Source organism: Trachemys scripta, chromosome 19 (assembly GCF_013100865.1).
Source record: "Trachemys scripta elegans isolate TJP31775 chromosome 19, CAS_Tse_1.0, whole genome shotgun sequence".
Lineage (NCBI taxonomy): Eukaryota > Metazoa > Chordata > Testudines > Emydidae > Trachemys > Trachemys scripta.
The window spans coordinates 6646601-6666818 of NC_048316.1; the positions used below are offsets into that span (position 1 = coordinate 6646601).

Below are 20218 nucleotides of genomic sequence, written 5' to 3' on the forward strand. Positions count from 1 at the left end.
GGACCAGCATTTTGATTTAGGGCCTGATTCAAAGTCCATTACAATTAATGGAAAGATTCCTCTTGGCGTTAAGTGGCTTTGGATCAGGCCCTGATAGGGACAGCGCCCGGTTCAAAGAAACCAGATTATTATTATTATTTTTTTTTTTTAAAGAAAAGTTGTCTGGCCCATCTTAATCACACCTTAGATTATTAAAGAATTTTGGAGAGTCCATCGTGGCATTTTCAGATGATCTTAGCACTGGGCTAACCATTCCCACTGAACTCCATAGCAGAACTCCCACTGCATTCAATGGGAGCAGAGTCAGGACAACAGGACGCCCTTCTGAAAATCCAACTGTAAATGTACTTTATGCTGTTACATGCGAATTGTTTGCTTTCGGCATTTGTCCAAGCCTGGACAATTAAAAATAAGGCTCGTCAATGTCACTTTTCTTTACAGAGGAGTCCCATTTGGCCATATTCTGCCACTCTTACGGTGAGTGGCAACTTACTTCATAAGCAGCCCCATTGCACTGAATGGGATTATTTGAGGCATCAAGTACCGCTCAGAGGCAATGCGTGGGGGTGGGCCATGGGGGCCATGTGCCCGGCCCTTATTTCCTGCTTGACTTGTTCTGAGCATGCTCATGTGGACTGAGCATGCTCAGTTACACTGCTGAAGCCAGCTGCCCTCACATTATCGGCAGGCACTGGTGGTCTCTGGTACCACTTCCTATGAGAAAGGGTAGTAGAAGATGGCCATTCATCGTTGTTTTCACTTAGAACGATACAGCAAACAGGAAGGGGGAGTGTTTGTTTATTAGAATACCTGTTTTCCTGGGAATAAAATAATTCTTGAAACCTATGTCTTAGTTTTGTTAAATCTTATTTTAACAAATAATCTACATTTTGGGGGTTAAATGTGACCCAAGATTGTACCTTTGCCTGGAAAAAAATCACAGACATTGTAATAAACTCAACTGAGAAAGCATTCTGAGATATTATCCGTAGCAAGTGGGGACTGTGAATTTCCTGGGACACTATGGAGTTATACTACTAGGCCATACATGTTCCTGTAACCACTATACACACACAAGGATTCAAAACTAATTTGAATCCTTTGCCACCTCTTTGCTAATGAACAAATTTAAGAAAGAAACCCTGCGTTGATTTTATACACGGCTTGCTAGGTGCAAGAAAAGATTATACTGGTCTGCAGCACAACTGCGTAGAACAAAGCTACATACAACCCACCCCGGGGAGCACCTCGGGGTGCCACCACTAGAACCGTCACAGGTACGGGTGAATTCACTGCATGGTGCTTTTTCCCAAATCAACTGGTTGGGAAACATGAGCCAGTTGGAATCAAGTTGAACCCAGGATTTACACTATTCCTATTCACGTTCAATGAAATATAAATGTCCTAGTTTAATCAATTTTTCTGCCAAACAAAGAAAAAAATGGATTTCCTCTCCTCCACCTTATTAGTCGTATTTTATTTTATTTTTTTTTACATTTCGGTTGGAATATTTGACACCTGCCTTTGGCATTATGGGTAAAAAGCTCAAGAGTCTCTGGAATTATGGCTGCAAAAAAAAGGTAGATTGCTGGCAGAAGAGTGTCACTTAGAGGTCAAAAATACGTGCTGCAACAGTATTTTCTTCAGTAAATGTTCACTACTTTATCTCTAAGGCACACGCTCTGTCTCTCTCTGGGAACACGTCAGTTCCAGACTCCTCCCCGCTGCCCAAATCCAAGTACCTCGTCACGCCCAAAAGGCTGGGTTCTGAGAGCACATTGTCTAACGAGAGTCCCCCACAACCGACAAGCCTGCGGGAGAGCCAAGGGCCGTGCCCGATCCCACTGGATACCTCCTTGTGTAAAGTGCGAGAGTATTGCTTTGCCACAGCCTGCTGGGTAATGAGAAGGACTGTGCCGCAGCCTGTCCTGCCAGAGCTGTGTAAGGCTGCGAATCAGACGCTGCAAGGAACTAGACAGGAGCAGGATGTCTTTTGAAATGTCTGCACATGAAAGCACTCTGTCCCGGCGCTGGTTTCATAGTCCCTCCTGTCGTCAGCACAAAGAACGAGGACGTCCTGTCAGCATTCCGCCTGGCGCCATCCATGCTGGGAAAGGAACACAGGGCGGGAGGGCCGTTTCCCCACAAGCTTGGCGTCTCGCTGTCATTATGGGGAGAGCGTTTCCCCCACGAGTGACTCTTGTGATTCACTTTCCCCCTTTCAGGATGGCTTCAGAGTCAGACAAACACAGGGGATGGGCCATGAGTCTCAACTAAATGAACACACAAAGGGAGGGAGGGAGGAAGGTAGGAGGGGGAGCGAAGGGGAGGGGAGAGCGCACATCCTCAGACGAAGATCTGAATCCTGTCCCGGATAGCCTGCCTGCAGATGGGGCAGACAGTCAGGGCCTCGCTGCACTCAAGGCAGGAGCCATGTCCGCACTGGAAGACCAGTTTGATTTGGTTGTCGATGCAGATAGGGCAGGTGATACGCTCCTCCATCTGGCGGTAGCGGCTCTGCAGCTCCTCCATCAGCTTCCGCTGGTCCGTGGGCTCGGTGCTGGGGCTGCATTCCACCTCTGTGCTGTCTGTGGGGAACAGGAAGCAAGTTAGTGGCTGGGGACTCTGCCTATTTCCTCTGCACGCACCTTCCAATGCACTCCCTCTCCCTGGGAGCATTAATTAGCTCTGTCTAGACAGTTGGAGCAGTAAGAGATCAGTATTTTGTGAAAGGGTGGCCAGCGCTGCTCTCTCCTTTGGTTTGTTGCTGAGCTGCGAAGGGGCAGCGGCCTCAAGGGGCATATATCTCGTATTCTCTGAGATGTGCATCCTCCCTCATCATTCCAGAAGCTGCCACCACTGCCTGGAAGTAGAGAAAAGTTCAGTGCTAGCAAAGAACTGCGCACTGCTCCTCAGTAACTGGTCTGCGATGTGTTATAGCGCTGCATGCTGGCGCCTTACTGAGTTTAAATTCCTGTCTGCAGTACTGCTTCAGCGCTCAGCTCTAGCTTTTCAGGCTATAGGTTCAGAGCTGTGAAAGTTGGTAGAGAGCATTATGATCTCCTGCACAACACAAGCCATAGAATTCAAGAGGGTAATTTAATCCTCCTCTGTTGAACTTTGCAAGTAAGGAGAACTTGTAGAGACACTCGGTTCTAATTCAGATGAGATGAAAGAGCTGCATGTACTGCCCAAATTCCAGTTAGGATAAATAAATTCCACCTGGTTTCAGCTAGACAATACTATTCACATTCTGTTCCTAAACAACTAGGTCATGTTGCTGTGTGCTTTTAAACAGATGCCCTGATTCACCTCAGAGGTGGCTGCATTCCAGTGGTAGGTGAAGTGACCACATCAATTAAGTTTACATAAGAACGGCCATACTGGGTCAGACCAAAGGTCCATCCAGTCCAGTATCCTGTCTACCGACAGTGGCCAATGCCAGGTGCCCCAGGGGGAGTGAACTTAACAGGTAATGATCAAGTGATCTCTCTCCTGCCATCCATCTCTACCCTCTGACAAACAGAGGCCAGGGACACCATTCCTTTTAAGTTTGTAAGGAATTCTGGGATGAAGTTAGGGATAAATGGTGAGGATGGTGTGGCCCAAGCCGGCTGACTTCCTGCTGATATGCTCAAAAGCCTGACTGCTTCCATCAATCTCTTTGCTGCAATGGACTGGAATCTTCGCAGAGATTCCAACTCGGGGGGCGGAGCCATTATATTTTCCTGCATTCTAGATGGCTGAAGAATACTGCAATAACAGGGCACTCCTGCCTACGGATGCTCCTAGGGAGGATTTCTGTCCTGGCCAGCAGTGTACGTCTAGATCATGTGGCAAATTCTTGGCTCCTCTATACTTCCGTCAAGGCAGCCAGTTGGCATTAGGCCCATTTGCAAGATCACAGCCTAGTGCCACCCAAGTCAGCAGCAGCGCGTTTGTCCTCAGTTACCTCTGCCAGAGGGGTGCAGATACACCCACTCCCAAGTGTCCTGTTTGTCAGCGCTGCAGCAGGCAACATGGGTGAACTCCATGGCTAGCAGGAGCCTGCTGCCCCATGGCATAGCACCAGCATGCGGCCTTCATTACAGTATTCCCTGTGTGGGAGATTGAACTATGGGAATGGAAGACACTCCCTGTATAAAACTGCAGAGATCCAGGCTAAGGTAGGAGAGGAATTCCATCAAAACCGTCAAACCTAACTGCCCTGGGACTAATCCCAACCCCACTTACTCCCATAAGGTGACTTAGGTTAAAATGCCTTTAAAGCACAAGGGCAAAGCTAGGCTCTTGCATGTTACAAGCTTTCCTTGATCACAAATTTTCACTGTGAAGTCACTGCTGGTGCAAGGGGCTGGACGGACGGACCTGGAGACAGACGTCTGCTATCGATTCACAGCACAGGCAGTGGCAAGGCAAACACACACTGCCCTGCCAGCGAGGGCGCACACACTGCTGGGCCTGTAACAGCTGCCTCTAAAGAGGAAAGAGGATTCCAGTGGCATCTCCGCTGAGACTAGCTGTGGGGTGATCACTGTGAGAGCACTGCAAGACAGGCTGAGAATGCCCTCCTTAAGCTAATTTCACCGAGATCAAGCAGCCATCTGTCGGCTGTAGCCTAAACAAACATTCAGAGGGGCCTTTTCTATTCAAAGCGGTGGACAACATGAGCAAACCTACCTTGTTTGAGTTTTTTGGTTATGGTCACTTGACATTTGATGCACTTCTTCATCCTCCTGGAGCATTCTACCGGGGGCGGGAGAAGAAGAGAGATTTCAGCTAAACCCAGTGGTGCTTGAATGAGCCCAAAAGCAAAGAGGACACACGAGGGCATCACATTTTTAAACGATCCAAGAATCAACTGGACTGTAAGAGACGGTCTTTGTCTGCATGGAGCGGAGAATGCCGGCTTCTCCCTGAACTACAGGCTGGTCCTGTCGCTTCAGCTGCCCCTTCCCTGGAGCTTCAATGCAACAGCCCAACTCTTCAGCAGCTGCATTACCACAATGGCCATTATAAACCCCACCCCCCCCTGGACTCAAATCCCTGCATAACAACTGCAAAATGGTCCTGTATTCTGACAGGAAAGGATGGGGCGCTCACACTTGTTCCTAACCAAACTCTGCAGCCAGACGGAGGGACCCAGCTGAGATAACACACTTGCTGATCTGTTAATAGAATTCAAAGGGAAACAGAAGACAAAAGCCAGCGGGGTGGGGGTGGGGGAATCCCTTGGAAGTGGTTTTGTTGGAGAAAACATTGCTGGCTGGAACTGGACCGTCTGCCACTTCCTTCTAAACCATCCAGTGCAGCTGCCTCGGGACCCAATCCAGCAGGACAGCGGGAGCTTCCATGGCCAGGCCCTAGGGTGTCGCATCTAAAAGGCCATTGCAGGAATAGTCCTGGGGTTGCTCTGGTGAGAACCCAACAGTCCCGTCCCAAGATGCTCCCCAGACAAGCGGAATGGGGAGGTGGAGTGAGCAGCGGCAAAGGAACCAACGGGAGCGACCTACCTTCACACACGATGCTGTGCTGACACGGGATGAAGTGAATGAGCAAAGCCAGCTCAGAACAGACCAGGCACTCGGAAGGGGCTGCCATGCTGGCCACGCTGAGGTTGGTCATTGTGTTGGGGGTGGTGTGCACTCTGCGCAGGCTGCAGGTCACCACAGAGCTGTCTGAAGAAATCTGCTCATCCCTGCAACCACCACACAGAATTAGTGTCCTCGCTGGCTGGAGCAACATCCCGCACACACAAGGCCGCTCAGCAGCTCTCCCCAATGGCCTGATCATGGCAGGGACGAGTATGGGCAAATGCTTCAGAGCCAGACAACGGGCCAAATCCACAGCCAGCACAAGTCTATGAAGCTCCATTGACTTCGACAGAGCTCCCTTTGTTTACGCCAGCTGAGGATCTAGCCCAAATGCAGGAGGGTGAGGGGAGAGAGAGCAAGTGGAAGGTATCTGTGCAGGGCGTAACACTTCTTATGGGTGAGAACAGTGGGCTCCTGCCAGTACAGCCATCAGCAGTGCAAAGTCAGCGAGCTGGGATGTTTAGAACAGGCAGCCCTTTGATTACACTGCTCTCGTAAGCACATGGGACAGGCCTGACCACATTGCCTACATCTGAACCCCAGAGAGTCTGGATTCTGAACCAGATCCTGACCTCAATGGCGTGACTCCTGAATCCACAAACATTCCCTGTAACTTTGGGGAAGTTTGGATTCAACTCCATAGTCAAACTGCCCAGACCCCCCGATAGCTTTGGATTCTTGTCCGGTGTCTCATCGCAACTTTGTGGAGCCTAGATCAAGACACCCTTGAGCTTTGGGGAAGATCTTGAGGCAAGTATCACCAATACAGCCCACCTCCGCTCTGTGTCGGCAAAGAAAAAAAACAGACAGGCTGGTTTTGGTATAGATGAAGCCTGCCCTTAATTAAATCTGCCTCGCCATCATTCTGGAGCAGCTGCCTGAGTTTTGCAGAACTGGAACCAAAGGCCAAGCCATTTTTGATGCTGTTCTCCCTATGGGGGTATCAGACAGATTTGCTCATCTGTTTCATTTATCAATTTAAAGATGGACATTGTCCAGCTACAGGGGCTTCCAGAACCCACCCTTTACATGGCATTTAGGATTCATTGTCTTCTGTATTTCGCTTGGATCCTGCAATGAGTAGATTAAGAGTGAAACAAAACCCAGAACTGCACTGCAAGATAGAGGTCAGCTCCAATGATTCAATGTTCAGAGACCAATAGGGTGAAATTCACCTCTGTGCAGAGAGCCCATGTAAGCCTTGCACAGGCCCTGTTACAGGGCCAAATGACACCCCATCCTGCAGTAAGAGGCTGGGCGGCTAAAATGCAGTTGTCTCTTTATTCAAAGTCAGGCTGCTGAGTTTATCCAAGTATCACTAGTCTGCTACATCCTCCTCCTCCTCTGCGAGCTGCAGGGGACATCCTGGAACCCAGCAAGAAGCCAGAAATACATTGCCAACAGTGTCCAAACAGGAGAGTCTCAGACCTCGTATACATGGTACCCGAGTTCTTTTGCTGGTCTAAGCTTATACCAGTTCCCCAAATGAAACCAACTCCACCAACAAAAGTTTTTTTTTGCCAGCATAAATGTGTCTACACTAGGGCTTTTGGCAGCACAGGTACATGGGTTAGGGACGTGACATAGCTATACCAGCAAAACTTTTAAGCATAGGCTAGGCCCCAGACTGGCATCAGAGAGATAGCAAGGGCTGACAGGTCCTGAGGGAGACCACCAGCCAGCTCTTCCAGAAGACACCGATTCTGCAAGGCATTCACATAAGATCAGTTCCCACAGAAGTCAATGGCAGCTGAAGGTGCCCACACCCTGCAGAGCAGACTAAGAAGGTCTGGCATGGCTAGCACCTACAGGTTTGGGGTTAGGAAGTGGTCCCACCGTGTAGCCTACCTGAATTTCTGGGAGAAGTTCTTGATGATCTGGACTATCCTTCCATCTGCAATGAGATCCAGGGGAGACTTTCCCCTGTGGTTGGCATAATTAATATCTGCTCCTTCCTGTGCTAGGAAACACGCAATCGCAGCACCAACATTCAGCTCTACATTTCCAAGGAAGCCTGAAGCCTGGAGCTAAGAGAGGGGGAGAAAGTCTCTGTTAAGGCACTCAGAAACCTGGCTATGGGTCAGACCCCAGAAAACCAGCCTCACTTCTCGTGCTTGCAATTTGCAGGTGCAAAGAGCTGCAGATGTAATTTTGCACCCCTTATTTGTGAACACAATCAGATACTTAGACATCTAAGTCGCATGCTTATTTTTACTACAGTAAAAATTGGTGACAGAATTGCCTAGAGGCATCAGCCAAGATCGGGCCCCATTGTGCCAGGTGCTGCACATTCTCGTAGTAAGAGAGAGTCCCTGATCCAGAAAGAGTGATCTACATAGATGAGACAGACAGAAGGTGCAAGAAGGGAAGGATTATCATCCTCACGTTACAGGTCAGGTCCTGAGGCATAGAGAGATTAAGTGACTCAACCAAGGTCACACAAGAAGTCTGGGAACTGAACCCTGATCTCCTTAGTCCCAGTCCAGTGGGTTAACCACAAGGCCTTCCATTCTCTCATACTTACCCTGTCAACAACTTACATGTACAATTTTTCAGACATAAAACTAGTGACTCATTTAGTGCCAGGCTGAAGAGCAGGGTCTAACTGTTGGTATTTGCAATTTCCATCACAGTAAAGGAGGAGGCGGAGAGTATGCGCATTACAGGGAGAAAACCACAACAGATGGCTCATTAGTTTGGCAATAGCTTATAAAAACTGACACACAGCAAGGCACCTAAGCTCTGCACTACTCTAATGAGACATGAGGGTAAGGGAAGGAAGCAGCCTTGTTAAATCCATCCATGTCAAGATGAGGGTAAAGTATAGGGAGGACAGTGTTGTGGTTAAGGCCTGGGACTGAGACTCAGGACACCGGGGTTGTATTCCTGACTCTGCTACCAAGTCACTTTTCATCTTGGGAAAACCCCTTCCCCCACTAGGCCTCACTTTCCCCACCTGTGAAATGGGGATAATAGCAGATGCAGAGAAGGCTCCGTTTGTTAGATTTGTGAAGATGCTGGCTGTTTTTTTAAGAAATGAAACATGAAGTGCCAATTTCACACACACCCCCGACAGCCACTCTATTTTACAACTCTGCCAGCACGACCCAACTTTGCTTTGCCTTTCTACGTTGTGCTGAAGTTGGAGTGCTAAATTCAGAGCATGTCTGAGTGGCACCAGATTAGGCTGGCAGGCTATCTATCAGCTTGTTGAGCTTGAAGGTTTGCTGCAGATAAGTCCAATGATGCAAGTCTGATCTGCTATACCGACAGGCTTAAAATCTGGAACTGTAATTCAGCTCTGGGGATTCCCTGGGGGCTTGGCCTGGAGACTTCTCAGAGCAGCCTGATAACACAGGAAATCTGTGCTGTATCCCATCCCTCTGACCCTTGTTCTGTCACCAATTCCCTTTGTGTTTTGGGTTGAAAGCTCTTGGCAGAGCTAGTCACAGCGCAGGCAAGCAGGATTTCCCCCTCCTACCCGCTGCTTTGCTGGCCAAGCTCTCAGTCGCAGGCCTCCTGGGATCCGAGACAGGTGACGAAGCTACATTGCACAGAGGCACCGCAAACACATTTCCATTACAAGGTACATTAAGGACACTACATTAAAGCTTCAGGGATGACTAGTTAGTGGATGGAGTCCCAAGTGGCAGCTATTTAGGGGGAGGGGGACAGGGAAGGTCCCAGCCTTCTTAGATTATTGGATGCAACATTGCATCCCAGGGGAATATCCACTGGCTGGCCCATTAGATCATATGCATGCTGCAGAACAGAATGGACTATCTGAATCTCAGCACGCTCCCGCCTCCAGTTAGCAGCTGTAACGCCATCCACTGTCCCACCTGAAACGAGTGTAGGGGTCTCAGCCCAGGCCTCAGCAGAAAGGCGTCCACACCACAGAAACCACCACAGCTATTTGCACCCTACTTGCCAGTCACAGCACAGAGGCCAGGATTGACCGGGTCACGGAGACTAAACTGTGGGGCGGTGCATATGGGAGGCTGGCCTGGGCTTCTGGGAGTGTACCTATTCTGCAAATGAAGAGGATGTTATTTGACAAGGCTGTATAGTGGCAGATCCCTGCAGAACGGAGGGGCGGGGGGAAAAAGTAATAGCCGGCTTTAAAAAGGAGTGTTTATAGGCCTAATCCAGAGCCCGGGGAAGTCAATGGAAAAACTCCCATTTCCTTTCCAGGGCTTTACATCAGGCCCTATAAAATTCGAGTGGAAGGAGTTGTACATTTAGGCTGAGACTGTCAAAGCCCCCAGAGGAATCTGAGGACACAATCCGATCATCCAAAACCAGCTTTGAAAAATCTCTGCCGGCAGTATTAGCTACTAGGGCCTGCAGCGTGGCAGTCCCAAAAGCTAGTCAGCCCCTGTAAAAAGACCTCAGTGAGTTACTAGAAACTTGCCCCCTTCGCTCATGTTCCCAGACTGGTAGAATAAAGAGTGAGGAATGACTGACAGACTGTCTGCGTCTAGCGAACAGCGGGGAAGCTGGCACTGGGCTCTGATTACCACATCAGCAATCAGCCTCTGCCCTGCTGGGAGGACATATTTGTGCATTCTGTACCACCCACTGGATAGGGTTACCATATTTAAAAAATAAAAAGAGAGGACACTCCATGGGCCCTGGCCATGCCCCTTTCCTGCCCCAACTCCATCCATTCCCCAAAGTCCCCACCCTAACTCCCCCTCCTCCCTCCCAGCCACGCGAAAAGGGCTGCCCGAGCGCTACCGACTTCACGGTTTGCCAGGCAGCCTCCAGACTCTGCGCCCCTGGCCGGCGCTTCCGCAGCACAGCTGGAGCCCGGGAGGAGAAGCGCCCAGCTGGGGGCACAGGGTCTGGGGGCTGCCCGGCAAACCGTAAAGCTGGTAGCGCTCAGGCTTCGGGCAGCCCCGGACCTTGGGCCGCCGGAGCAGAGCAGCTGGAGCCCGGGAGGGGAAGTGCCCGGCTGGTTTTTTTCCCCAGACATGTTCGGCTTTTTGGCAATTCCCCCCGGACGGGGGTTTAATTACCAAAAAGCTGGACATGTCCAGGAAAAAACGGACGTATGGTAACCCTACCACTGGAGTCATCAGTTCTTGCAATCAAAGCTGGTGCCATGGGATTCAGCAAGCAAATGAACGGAAGAGGTGGAATTTTCAGAGCAGATCTGGGTAGGATGGGGGAGGGGAGAAACAGGCAGTCTGGCGCAGTGTGCAGAACTGCATTATGCAGATTTGTTGGTTTTCTAATCATTTTAAATTACATTTGAACTTGATGTCAGATTTTTAATTTGTCAAATTACCTTTGCACTAGAATAATTCTCATCTCACCCAGATTGCGCACGCAGCTTCTGCTGTAAATTGGCACACAAGTGCAGATGTACGTAAACAGGTGATGGAGCAGTTTGAAGGGCTAATTTTATGCCAAAACCTTTGCAGGAGAGCTGGGCTAAGCTTCCAATGGCTGATATGCCCCGTCCTCTCTATTTGAGGCCTAAGGATCGAGTTTTCCTGAGTTCAGATCACGCATTAAATTCAGCCCTGGAGCAATTACAACTGAAGTCAGCCATGTGACGCCAGGGACAAGTATGGCCCAGAGAGATAGCAGGCATGCTGAAAAGCAGTTTTTGCACTGCACTTGTCGCCTTGCAGGACAATAGTTCCTGAGGTCTGGTTGGTGGTGCCCCGCAACGTTCCCCCTTCCTAGCGTGTGTTGGTTTTGCAAGCAGGAATTGTAAGAGGGAAGCCTCCAGGCCTTCAGAGCATGCGCCTACAAGATCTATAGTAAGAGGTGGAATGCTGGGAAGCAATTACTTCAGTCTCCAGCTCCTTCTCACCGAGGGGAAGGGAAGGGGAGAGGAGAGAAAGATGCGAAACAGCCACACTCCTCTGCTCAAATTCCACTGCCTCTCACACCTTTTGCCCCAAACGGAGTGAAATCAATGATTGGAGGAGACAGGGGGCGATTCTGGCTCCATTGACAGTAATGAGTGTGTTGCCATTGACTTCAACGGGGCCAGGATTTTCAACATGGAGTGTGATATACTCTCTCTCATGCCCCTGGATGGAGCTAAGGTGACAGAGATGAAAACTACCCCTTTGGCTTGAATACGATATAGGCCACATGCACATGGTGTCTTGTTCCCTACCCAGCTACTGTCACACCATGTGGGCGTTATATTCTCAGTACCATCCAACAGGAAAAGTGAATCAGTGCGGCACGGTCTATGAACTAAGGCCAGGACTCCTGGCTCTGTTACGGGGGCCGAGCCACTTCCCCTCTCTCTGCCCCATCTGTAAAATGGAGAGTGTGTGATACGGATGCAGCTCTATGAGAGCCAAGTATCATAGGACTCAGAGATGGAGAAAGAACCCTTTGGTCCCATCCAGCTCTTCTCCCCTTGATCAAGGCTGGGTCATTCCCTACAAACACATTCCCAAGTTCTTAGTAGTCTAGTTTTAAAGGACTCCACCATTTCCCTCAGGAGACTGCCGCCCACCCTAACTGACTGTCCATGACCTTCCGATGCCGCAAGGCACTCCTCTGGAGCAGCGCTGTTCCCTCTCTCTCTCACCTTGGAAAAGAGGGACAGTCCCTCGCCCCCTTCCTGTTCCTCCGCCATGATTGACATCAGCTGCTGCCGTTCCAAGACAATGTGCATGGCCGTGTCTCCATCCTCGTCCTCTGAGTTGACATCGCTGCCTTCGCGTACCAGCAGCTGCACCAAGTCCATGTGCCCCTGGGTGACTGCCAGGTGCAGGGGAGTCTGGTTCCGGCTGTTCCTGAGGTTGACATCACAGCGACCCTTAAACGGGAGAAAAAGAACTCAGTGGAGAAATAGCGGCAGAGTCCCAGGAACGCCCCTGTTGAACACTAGTTGCATGGCACAGGGAGAAGACCTGGATTATCAATTCCATCCCCATGCAAGTGCAGTATGGGGGGGGACCCAAAAAGGGGCAGCAAACGGATCCTACTCTTCATCCTGGCCCCAAGGTGCAGAAAGCCTCGACAGTCAGGTGATGCAGTGGTTATTGCAAGGGAACAAGTGCATGGGACTCTCCTCCTGGCTGGTAATGATCTGGAGGTGACAGCTAGTAAATTACTTGACACCTGCAAACTGAAGGCCTGGAACAAGTCCAGACAGTCACGGACCAGCTCCTGAACTCTATAAAGCAAGACTGATTCCTTTTGTCTTTTGCTTCAGTTTCCCTCAAGCACCCAGACTGCTGAGGGAGTAATAGGAAAATCTCTCTAATGCCAGGAGACAGGATGCAGCAAACACTCAGCTAGCCTCTCCTGTTAGAAGGCTCAACAGTGCTGGTGAGGAATCAGAATGCACTTTAAATTGAAACTGGGTTAGCAGTGGTGACTACACCAGACATAATAAAATCACCCTAATACTTTGCATTACACAGTGCCCCCTAGGGATCTCTGTGGCAACAAATATTGATTCATAAAGTCACTGAATCCCTATGAGGCAGAGGTACCCACCCTTGTAGAGGTGGGGGAACGGAGGCACAAGCACAACAAATCAGAGTCTGAAACAAAACCCAGGAGTCCTGAACTCCCGCCACCACTTTCTCCAAAGCTAGAACTAGATCCCAGGGTTGAATCCCTGGCCCCACCAAAGTCAACGGCAAAACTCCAATTGACTTCCCGACTTCCGGTCCCCTACTTTCACCACGGGAGAATACTGTCCCGAGGGGGAGGAATAGCACTTTGGAGTCAGGGCTCCTAGTCCCCTTTGATCCAGCTAAAATACTTCACTCCTAGCCAGAACCTGCAGCAGTTGCCCTAGTGATTCCTAGTCCCGCTGCTCTAGGCCCTGGACACTGCTCCCTTCCTTTTAGACTCACACCCAGAGAACTGGCAATGACCCGAAACATGAATTTGCCACTTCTCATGCAAGTTATTTACCTCTCTGATTAAAATTTCTGCTACTTCCATGTGGTTATTGAGGGCAGCAAGATGCAGGGCGGTGAAGCCATCTTCCTTTTTAGCATCAACCAACTGCCGGGCTCTTGCCAGAATCTTCTTTATGGCTCTGGGAGGTTAAAGAGATTAAAGGAGAGACCAGAGAGTTACTTGTCAGCAGGAGACTGATGCACAAGAGACAGGCCTGCCTCCTCTGTTGAGCACCGATTAATGTTCCTAATGTCATAATGGGCAGCGTCACGAGCCGGGACAGTGATCCAGAGAGCTCCATCCATCTTGCAGATTGAATTAGGAAAGTCAAACAAAAGCCCCCAGTTTTCTTTTAATAAAGCAGGATAAACTCACAACATCAATAATGAGCTGGATGCATCCCCAGACCAGTCTGACGGAGGACGCACACAGGGCAGATCTGACCCAGTTTTTTTCAGTTGTTGTCTGCAATGTCCCACCCCTAACAGCGGAATGGTCCAGGCACAGGATTGGGGCAGACAGTCAAAGGAGATCAGTGATCGGAAGCCATGGGAGAAGGGGGAGAGGCCTGAGACATGGAAAGAAGGAAGCTGCTCCAAGTGAAGGCACAATGAGATGAGAGGGACAAAGGAAGCATTGGGGGCTGCTTGACAATTTTTCATCAAGACTCCCGCCTCCAAACAGAAAACTGAGTTTTTGACCAGAGGAATTTTCTCGGGAAGTGTTCGCGTCCCTCCACAATTTTTAATGGCTCCTCAGAAAACCCAAAACTCAGAAAATTTTATCTGAAAAACAAACCCAAAGTCTCAATTTTCCAATGAAAAGTAAAAAAAATTCCACTGAAAAATTTCTTCATGTTTGTCAAAACTGTCCATGGGGGACCCCCCCGCCCATTTTCTGATTGGTTCTAGGAGCTTCAGTGAAAGAGAGAGAATATGGCAAAGCTCTTGAGATATTAGGAAGAAACAGGGGCAGAGAGATGCAGGCAGGGTAGAGGGGAGCAGGATCACAGACACGGGAGCCGAAGGTGGTGGGCAATCAGGTTGGAGTGAAGGATGATTTTCAGCTGTGGATTTTTGGATGGGCTGGAGAGGGAAGGGGAAGGGGGCTCTAGTCAGGATGGGCAGGGGCTTCTCAAACTCAGCTGGAAACACATTTGCATCTAAATCTGATGGCTTGTCTACATGGGAAACTGACCCCAAGAATCAGTGGAATAAATTCCCCACTGGGACACTATTCTGGAATAAAAATCAATTTTATTCCAGAGTAACTAGTGCGCTTCCAAAGTGGAATCATTATTCTGGAATAAACTGATTTTTATTCCAGATTAGTGTCTCCACACAGGGAGCTATTCCAGTCAGTGGCCTCATGCAGACCGGCCCTTAGCAAGCTCAGTGCTTCAACCATTCAGCCCCCTTCCTTTATTGTGGGGTTTGTCTAAACAAGATTTAAGGGCGGGTGGGCGGGCAGGCGGGCAGCTAACATTGTTTGGCTACATTAAAAAAGTAAAACGGAGTTTAAAAAAAAATGGTGGCCCCTTCACCTACCCCTTCCCTGACAAAGCTCTCACATGACCTGGATTGGAAACCTGATGCATCCCAGGCACATAGCCTGGAGCTGCAGAGCATTTAATAGAAGTGGTTTCTGTGCACTGGCACACACAGTTTGCTTACAAGGGGACTGGGTGTTATGAAACCCAGGTTTTCTGTGCAAACTCCTACTGACTCTCTGTGGCTGTTGGGCTGTCGAGACGCATGTGCAAAATTGCACAACAAGCTTCTGAAGTGAAACGAGCCTGAGGGGCTCAAGCGGCTCATGAAGAGAAGATGGTCTGTTCAGAGACGCTGGTGTTTCCTGACCAGGGGAGCGCTACATACAAATGGGGCTGTGGGGCTAGGACAGAGGAATTGTCTGTCACTGCAACATTGGAACTTCTCTTACAGTCAGGGCAGAAGTCTCCAAGCAGACACAGTGTCTCTGTATTTTGTATAGAAAGCTCCTAGAGTGCCTTGCCCAACAGCTCCTGCATCCATAGCATTCAGTGCAAGCCAGTTAATCTCAGTCCAGTGGTGGTAGCAGTTGGGCTATGTGCTCTTTATCAGATGCACGCTGGACATCTCAGCGTCAGGAGGCAGTGTAGTAACCAGCACTCCCCAGCCAGATGATAAAAGGCACAGGGGAAGAATGCACCAGAAATCCAAACCCTCATGGTCTGACCCAATAGACAAGATGAATAACGGACGTTTTCCTTAGTGGCTTGGTTGGAAGCGAACCCGCTGCCTTTCGGAGCAAGGGGACGAGAGGCAGAGAGTGGAAGAGAAGATTAGCTTCTGTTAATCGAAACGGTGGAAATTCACACAGCACCAATGTGCCCAGTGGTTTGGGCAGGTGTTGCAGCTCCTGGCCATTTGGGTGACCTCCACCACCCCTTCCACTGAAGAGGACACCAAGAGCCAAATTTTTTGCCGATGTACATTCAGCCCAGCTCCAGGGACCGTAACAGAGCTGCTGCGATTGACACCAGCAGAGAATTTAGCCCCAAGTCTTTGCCCACTTTTGGATACTTAAAATCAGGGCAGAATAATCCACCTGACAAATAGCTTGGGATCCCGGGGCATCTGAGGAGTTGTTTGCATCAGAGAGCCTTACAGTGACAAATAAGTTGGCTCACGTAATAAACCTTCCCACAATGAAATTCAGAGCAATGCAAATATTTCATCCATCTTATTTTTAAGGAGTTGTGTGCACAGGTGCCGGCTTCCAATTTTCCCAGGTTGCTCAACCCCCACTCAGCCCCAGGCCCTGCCCCACTCCACGCCTTGCACCCCGGCCTTTCCACTCCCTCCCCCGAGCACATCCCATCCCCGCTCCTCCCTCTCCCTCCGCAGAAGGCTCTGGGAGGGTGGGGAGAGCTTAGGTTCCGGTGGTTGCTAAGCACCCGCTAATTTTTTCCATGGGTGCTCCAACCGTGGAGCATCCACAGAGTCTGTGCCTATGGTTGTGTTCTCTATATTTATTTTTGGTGTCAGCAATTGTACACATTTTCCCCTGGTTCTTTTGTCTCCTGGCTATCTCCAAAAGCAACTGATCTTTGAGTGCTAGCTATTTGACTTGAGGCTTCAAAAAATTATTCCCCTCTTCTCTAACCAATGCAGCAAGGTTCATCGGAATCTCTCAGTCCTTTGAGAAGTCAGGAAACGTGTAGCCTTGTCTACACTAGAGAAGGTTTGCTAGGATAACTCCCCTAGTGGAGATGAGGGTTATATCAGTTCCCCCAATGAAATAAGCTGCAACAGGACTTTTTTTGCATCTCTACTAGGGCTTTTTCCTGGTATAAAAATGTTGTAAAGAATCCCACCCCTCACACTGACACTATTACACATTGGCAAAAGTTTCTAGTGTAGACATGGTCTTAGTTTTTATAGATACCCAGAACCATGAGTTATAATGGATCCATGGTGGCAGCTTTACCTAGGCAATCACAACCACACACACACACACTCTCCATAGACTTCTCCAACGGCTTTAAATTCAGGTCTCAGACATGTAGCTGGGAAGTTTGCGTGGGGTACAGCCTGTCTGCAGGTATAGGTCAGGAAACCAAGCTATTCGTAGTTTCACAGATCTCATAATCCTTGAAGAGGCTTCAGACCGCTGCCAGAAATCGCATTTGTATGTGGGTCACCTTCCAGGGCTCAGAAACAGAGGCTGTTCAGTGCTCACAAGGCAGCAAGAGAAGAAATGAACAAATGAATGAAGCGTTTCGCTGCCACTTCTCCTGAAAGGAGATTAGATTTTAGGAATGTTCATTGCTCTCTGGGAGCAGAGGGACGGGGCTATTCTCAGCTAATGCTTAGGAAATTGCTTTTTGGAATATTAAGCACCTATTTCTGGTTCCACCTGAAAAGACAACTCTGCGGTGCTCCGCAAGGCTAAATGCACAGGCGTTTTGTAGGAAAGAAGGTGGGGAGGGACAGAAAGGCGACTGCTTAAGACACTGCTCTGTGCTGCCACTGCTGATAATCACTGATCCTTGGTGTAATGATTGTGGTGATCACAACCTCGTCCTCCATGACTGAGGAGCCATTTCTGCAGAGAATTAACACATTGATACAGGACCGTGGGGGTTCGAGATGGGAAAAGGATCTGAGAGGCCAAATCCACCTCCTTTTGCAAGGGCAGGATCTGTCCCCTAACAAGACAATATCAGATACTACAAACTGGTTATGGAGAAGCACCTAGTTCACCTGCAAGGAGAGGGGATTTCCTCTGGGAATTGGCAGAGGGGTGGCGCAAGCAAAGGCAGCCAGGGAACCAAGTTCTGTTGGGAGGGGCATTTCTGCTCTGTACATTACCATGTCCTCAGCCTCTCCCCTTTCCTCAAAAAAGGCTTTTCATCCCCTTTCCTCTGCCTTGTAGAGAGGCTGCTGCTCTCCCTTGCCCCTTTCACCAACCGCGGTCACTGTGTCCGATTCATCGCCAACAGAGCAGGGAATTCACAGCTCAGACCCAGGCTCCACTCCCTGTCAGGATTACATAGTATCTCCTCAGCCCAACCCAGAGGGCCTTCCATCCCCTGTGGGTTTCCCAGCGATGCACACCTACAGCCTGATCAACAGAGTGACATGCCAAGAGCTCCCCCTTTCACTTACAGCTTGTTGCCCTTCAGTGCAGCATGGTGCAGCAGGTTGAAGCCTTGGCGATTCTGGACTGTGAAATCGATGTTCGGTACCTCGGTGAGGATCTCGATGATGCTTTTCAAATCGGCAGTGATGGCATAGTGCAGGGGGGTGTCATCAAACGAATCCTGCAGGGAGCCACAGCAGAGCACAGGTGACGTCAGAGAGACTCCCTCCAACAAACCATCCCCGAGGGGCTGGCTGACACAAGCATACAGGGCCTCTAGTTTGAATCCAGCGCAGGCCAAACAACCATGAATCACCACCACCTGATGGCGGTTCGATGGCCTACATGAAATGAATTTGCTGGGCATCCACATTACCGAAAGAGCCACCCCTGGCACTGGCCAGCCTGGAGGCTGGCAACCTTGATGATAGCCTCAGCAGGAAAGCCAAGGTCTGAATGGGCCTGCTGGAGAGTGGGGGGGTCTCCCCCTTCACTCCTCGGAGGACTCCTTATGAGTCAAGGCTGAGGCACACTGACGGGGGAGATGGGCACGCTTGTGTAGCCAGAGCCTAGACCATGGGGGACAGACAGAGGCCTTTGGTTTCCTGGGCTACCAATCTCCTAATTTCACACCCCCCAGAAGAAAAACAACTTCATCGGTCTCTAAAGGCTAGTTACAACCATTCCAGTAGCCCTAGAAATGGGACAGGCCCAGTGACTTCACTGCTGCTCTCCCAAGTTCCTTTATACCAGATTGAAAAATAAAATCTCACCAGCCCCTGATACCGGGAACAGTATCGGCATCGGTGGAGCCTTTGAATATAATGAAGTTACGGGGTCACCCCTTGCTGGAATAGCAGAAGGTGCTACTGGACTGGGTTAAAGGCAGCGATGCAAGTACGTTGGTCCGGTCCAATCTGCCGTACCAGTAAGATATTTATAGCCGGTATGCCACACCGGAAAAACACAGGAGGAGCAGAACATGGGGCTGCCCTCCTCCAGCGCAGCTGTACTGCCCCCAGCCCTTCCATGCAGCTGCGTCTCCTGTCTGGGGTCTGTAGGCAGCCCCACCGGAGGACAGGGCTGGGGGCGGTACTGGTACAGCCGTGCCGGAAGAGCTGTTGGTGTGGGGCCGCCCGGCAGCCCCACGTTCTGCTTCTTTCGCTGCTGCGGTTCCCAGGAGAGCTCCGCGGTTCAGGGCTCTCCTGGGAACAGCAGCAAAAGGAGCAGAACCCCACACCAGCAGTTCCTCCAGCACGGATGTACCTCCCCAGCCCCACCCACCCCCAGCCCTGTCCTCTGACGGGGCTGCTGTACAGAACCCGGACAGGACTCGGGAGACGCTACTGCATGCAGGGGCTGGGGGCGGTACATCTGCGCTGGAGGAGCTGCATGTTCTGCTCCTTTCGCCACTGCAGTTCCTGGGAGAGCCCTGCAGCTCAGAAGTCTCCGGCACAGCGGGAGGAGGACAGAGCCCCCTGCCCCCAAGGATGGATCATGGGGAGGGGGGGGGGGCGCGCAGGGCCCCGGGCGGAGGTCACATGTCCCCCTCCTCCCTTTAGCTGGTGTACTGTACTGTTAAGAAATGAATTCTACTTGCACCACTAGTTAAAGGGGCATGGGGAGGGGGAAGGAGAGAGTGAGTGTGTGTGTGTGGGTGTGTGTGTTGACCCAGAACTAGAATATCAGGGTGGCTGAGTTCTAGGCAGAAGCCAGCTCAGCACCAGAGGACACTGCCAAGCTTTCAGGATCAACTTTCATCCCAAACAAACAGTTAAGCAGCAAAAATATCTTCAGTGATACGAGGTGTGAAAATAACCTACCGGGAGGTTGACATCACAGTTGTGCTCACAAAGGATCCGCACGATCTCCGTGAATCCTTTGTTGACTGCGACATACAAGGCTGTGCACTTGGTATTGTTCAACAGGTCTGCATTGGCTCCGTGACTGACAAGCACACGGACAACCTCAGCTTGATTTCTGGTTTAAAAAAAAAAAAAAAGGTTGGCTGCCATGATCAAAAAGATGTAGATTCTCTCTCCGTTTACAACTATTAGACATGCAACATCATGAGTATCTTGATTCCTGCATCCTTTTCTCGT

General features: G+C 50.1%; 1 protein-coding gene across 6 annotated transcripts in view; it reads right to left on the reverse strand.

Annotated features, from left to right (window-relative positions):
• Positions 1-1453: 1453 nt before the first annotated feature.
• Positions 1454-20218, reverse strand: part of MIB2 (mindbomb E3 ubiquitin protein ligase 2) — a 105225-nt gene continuing 86460 nt past the window's right edge. For 5 of the 6 annotated variants that reach the window (XM_034753113.1, XM_034753109.1, XM_034753110.1 and 2 more), the window contains 8 exons: positions 19940-20096; positions 18143-18297; positions 13503-13629; positions 12160-12390; positions 7443-7621; positions 5514-5698; positions 4681-4746; positions 1454-2588 (listed from right to left, as the gene is read on the reverse strand). In XM_034753113.1, the coding sequence (XP_034609004.1) occupies positions 2347-2588; positions 4681-4746; positions 5514-5698; positions 7443-7621; positions 12160-12390; positions 13503-13629; positions 18143-18297; positions 19940-20096 (1342 nt within the window). In that variant the 3' untranslated portion in view covers positions 1454-2346. The other variant, XM_034753112.1, reaches the window with a different exon arrangement.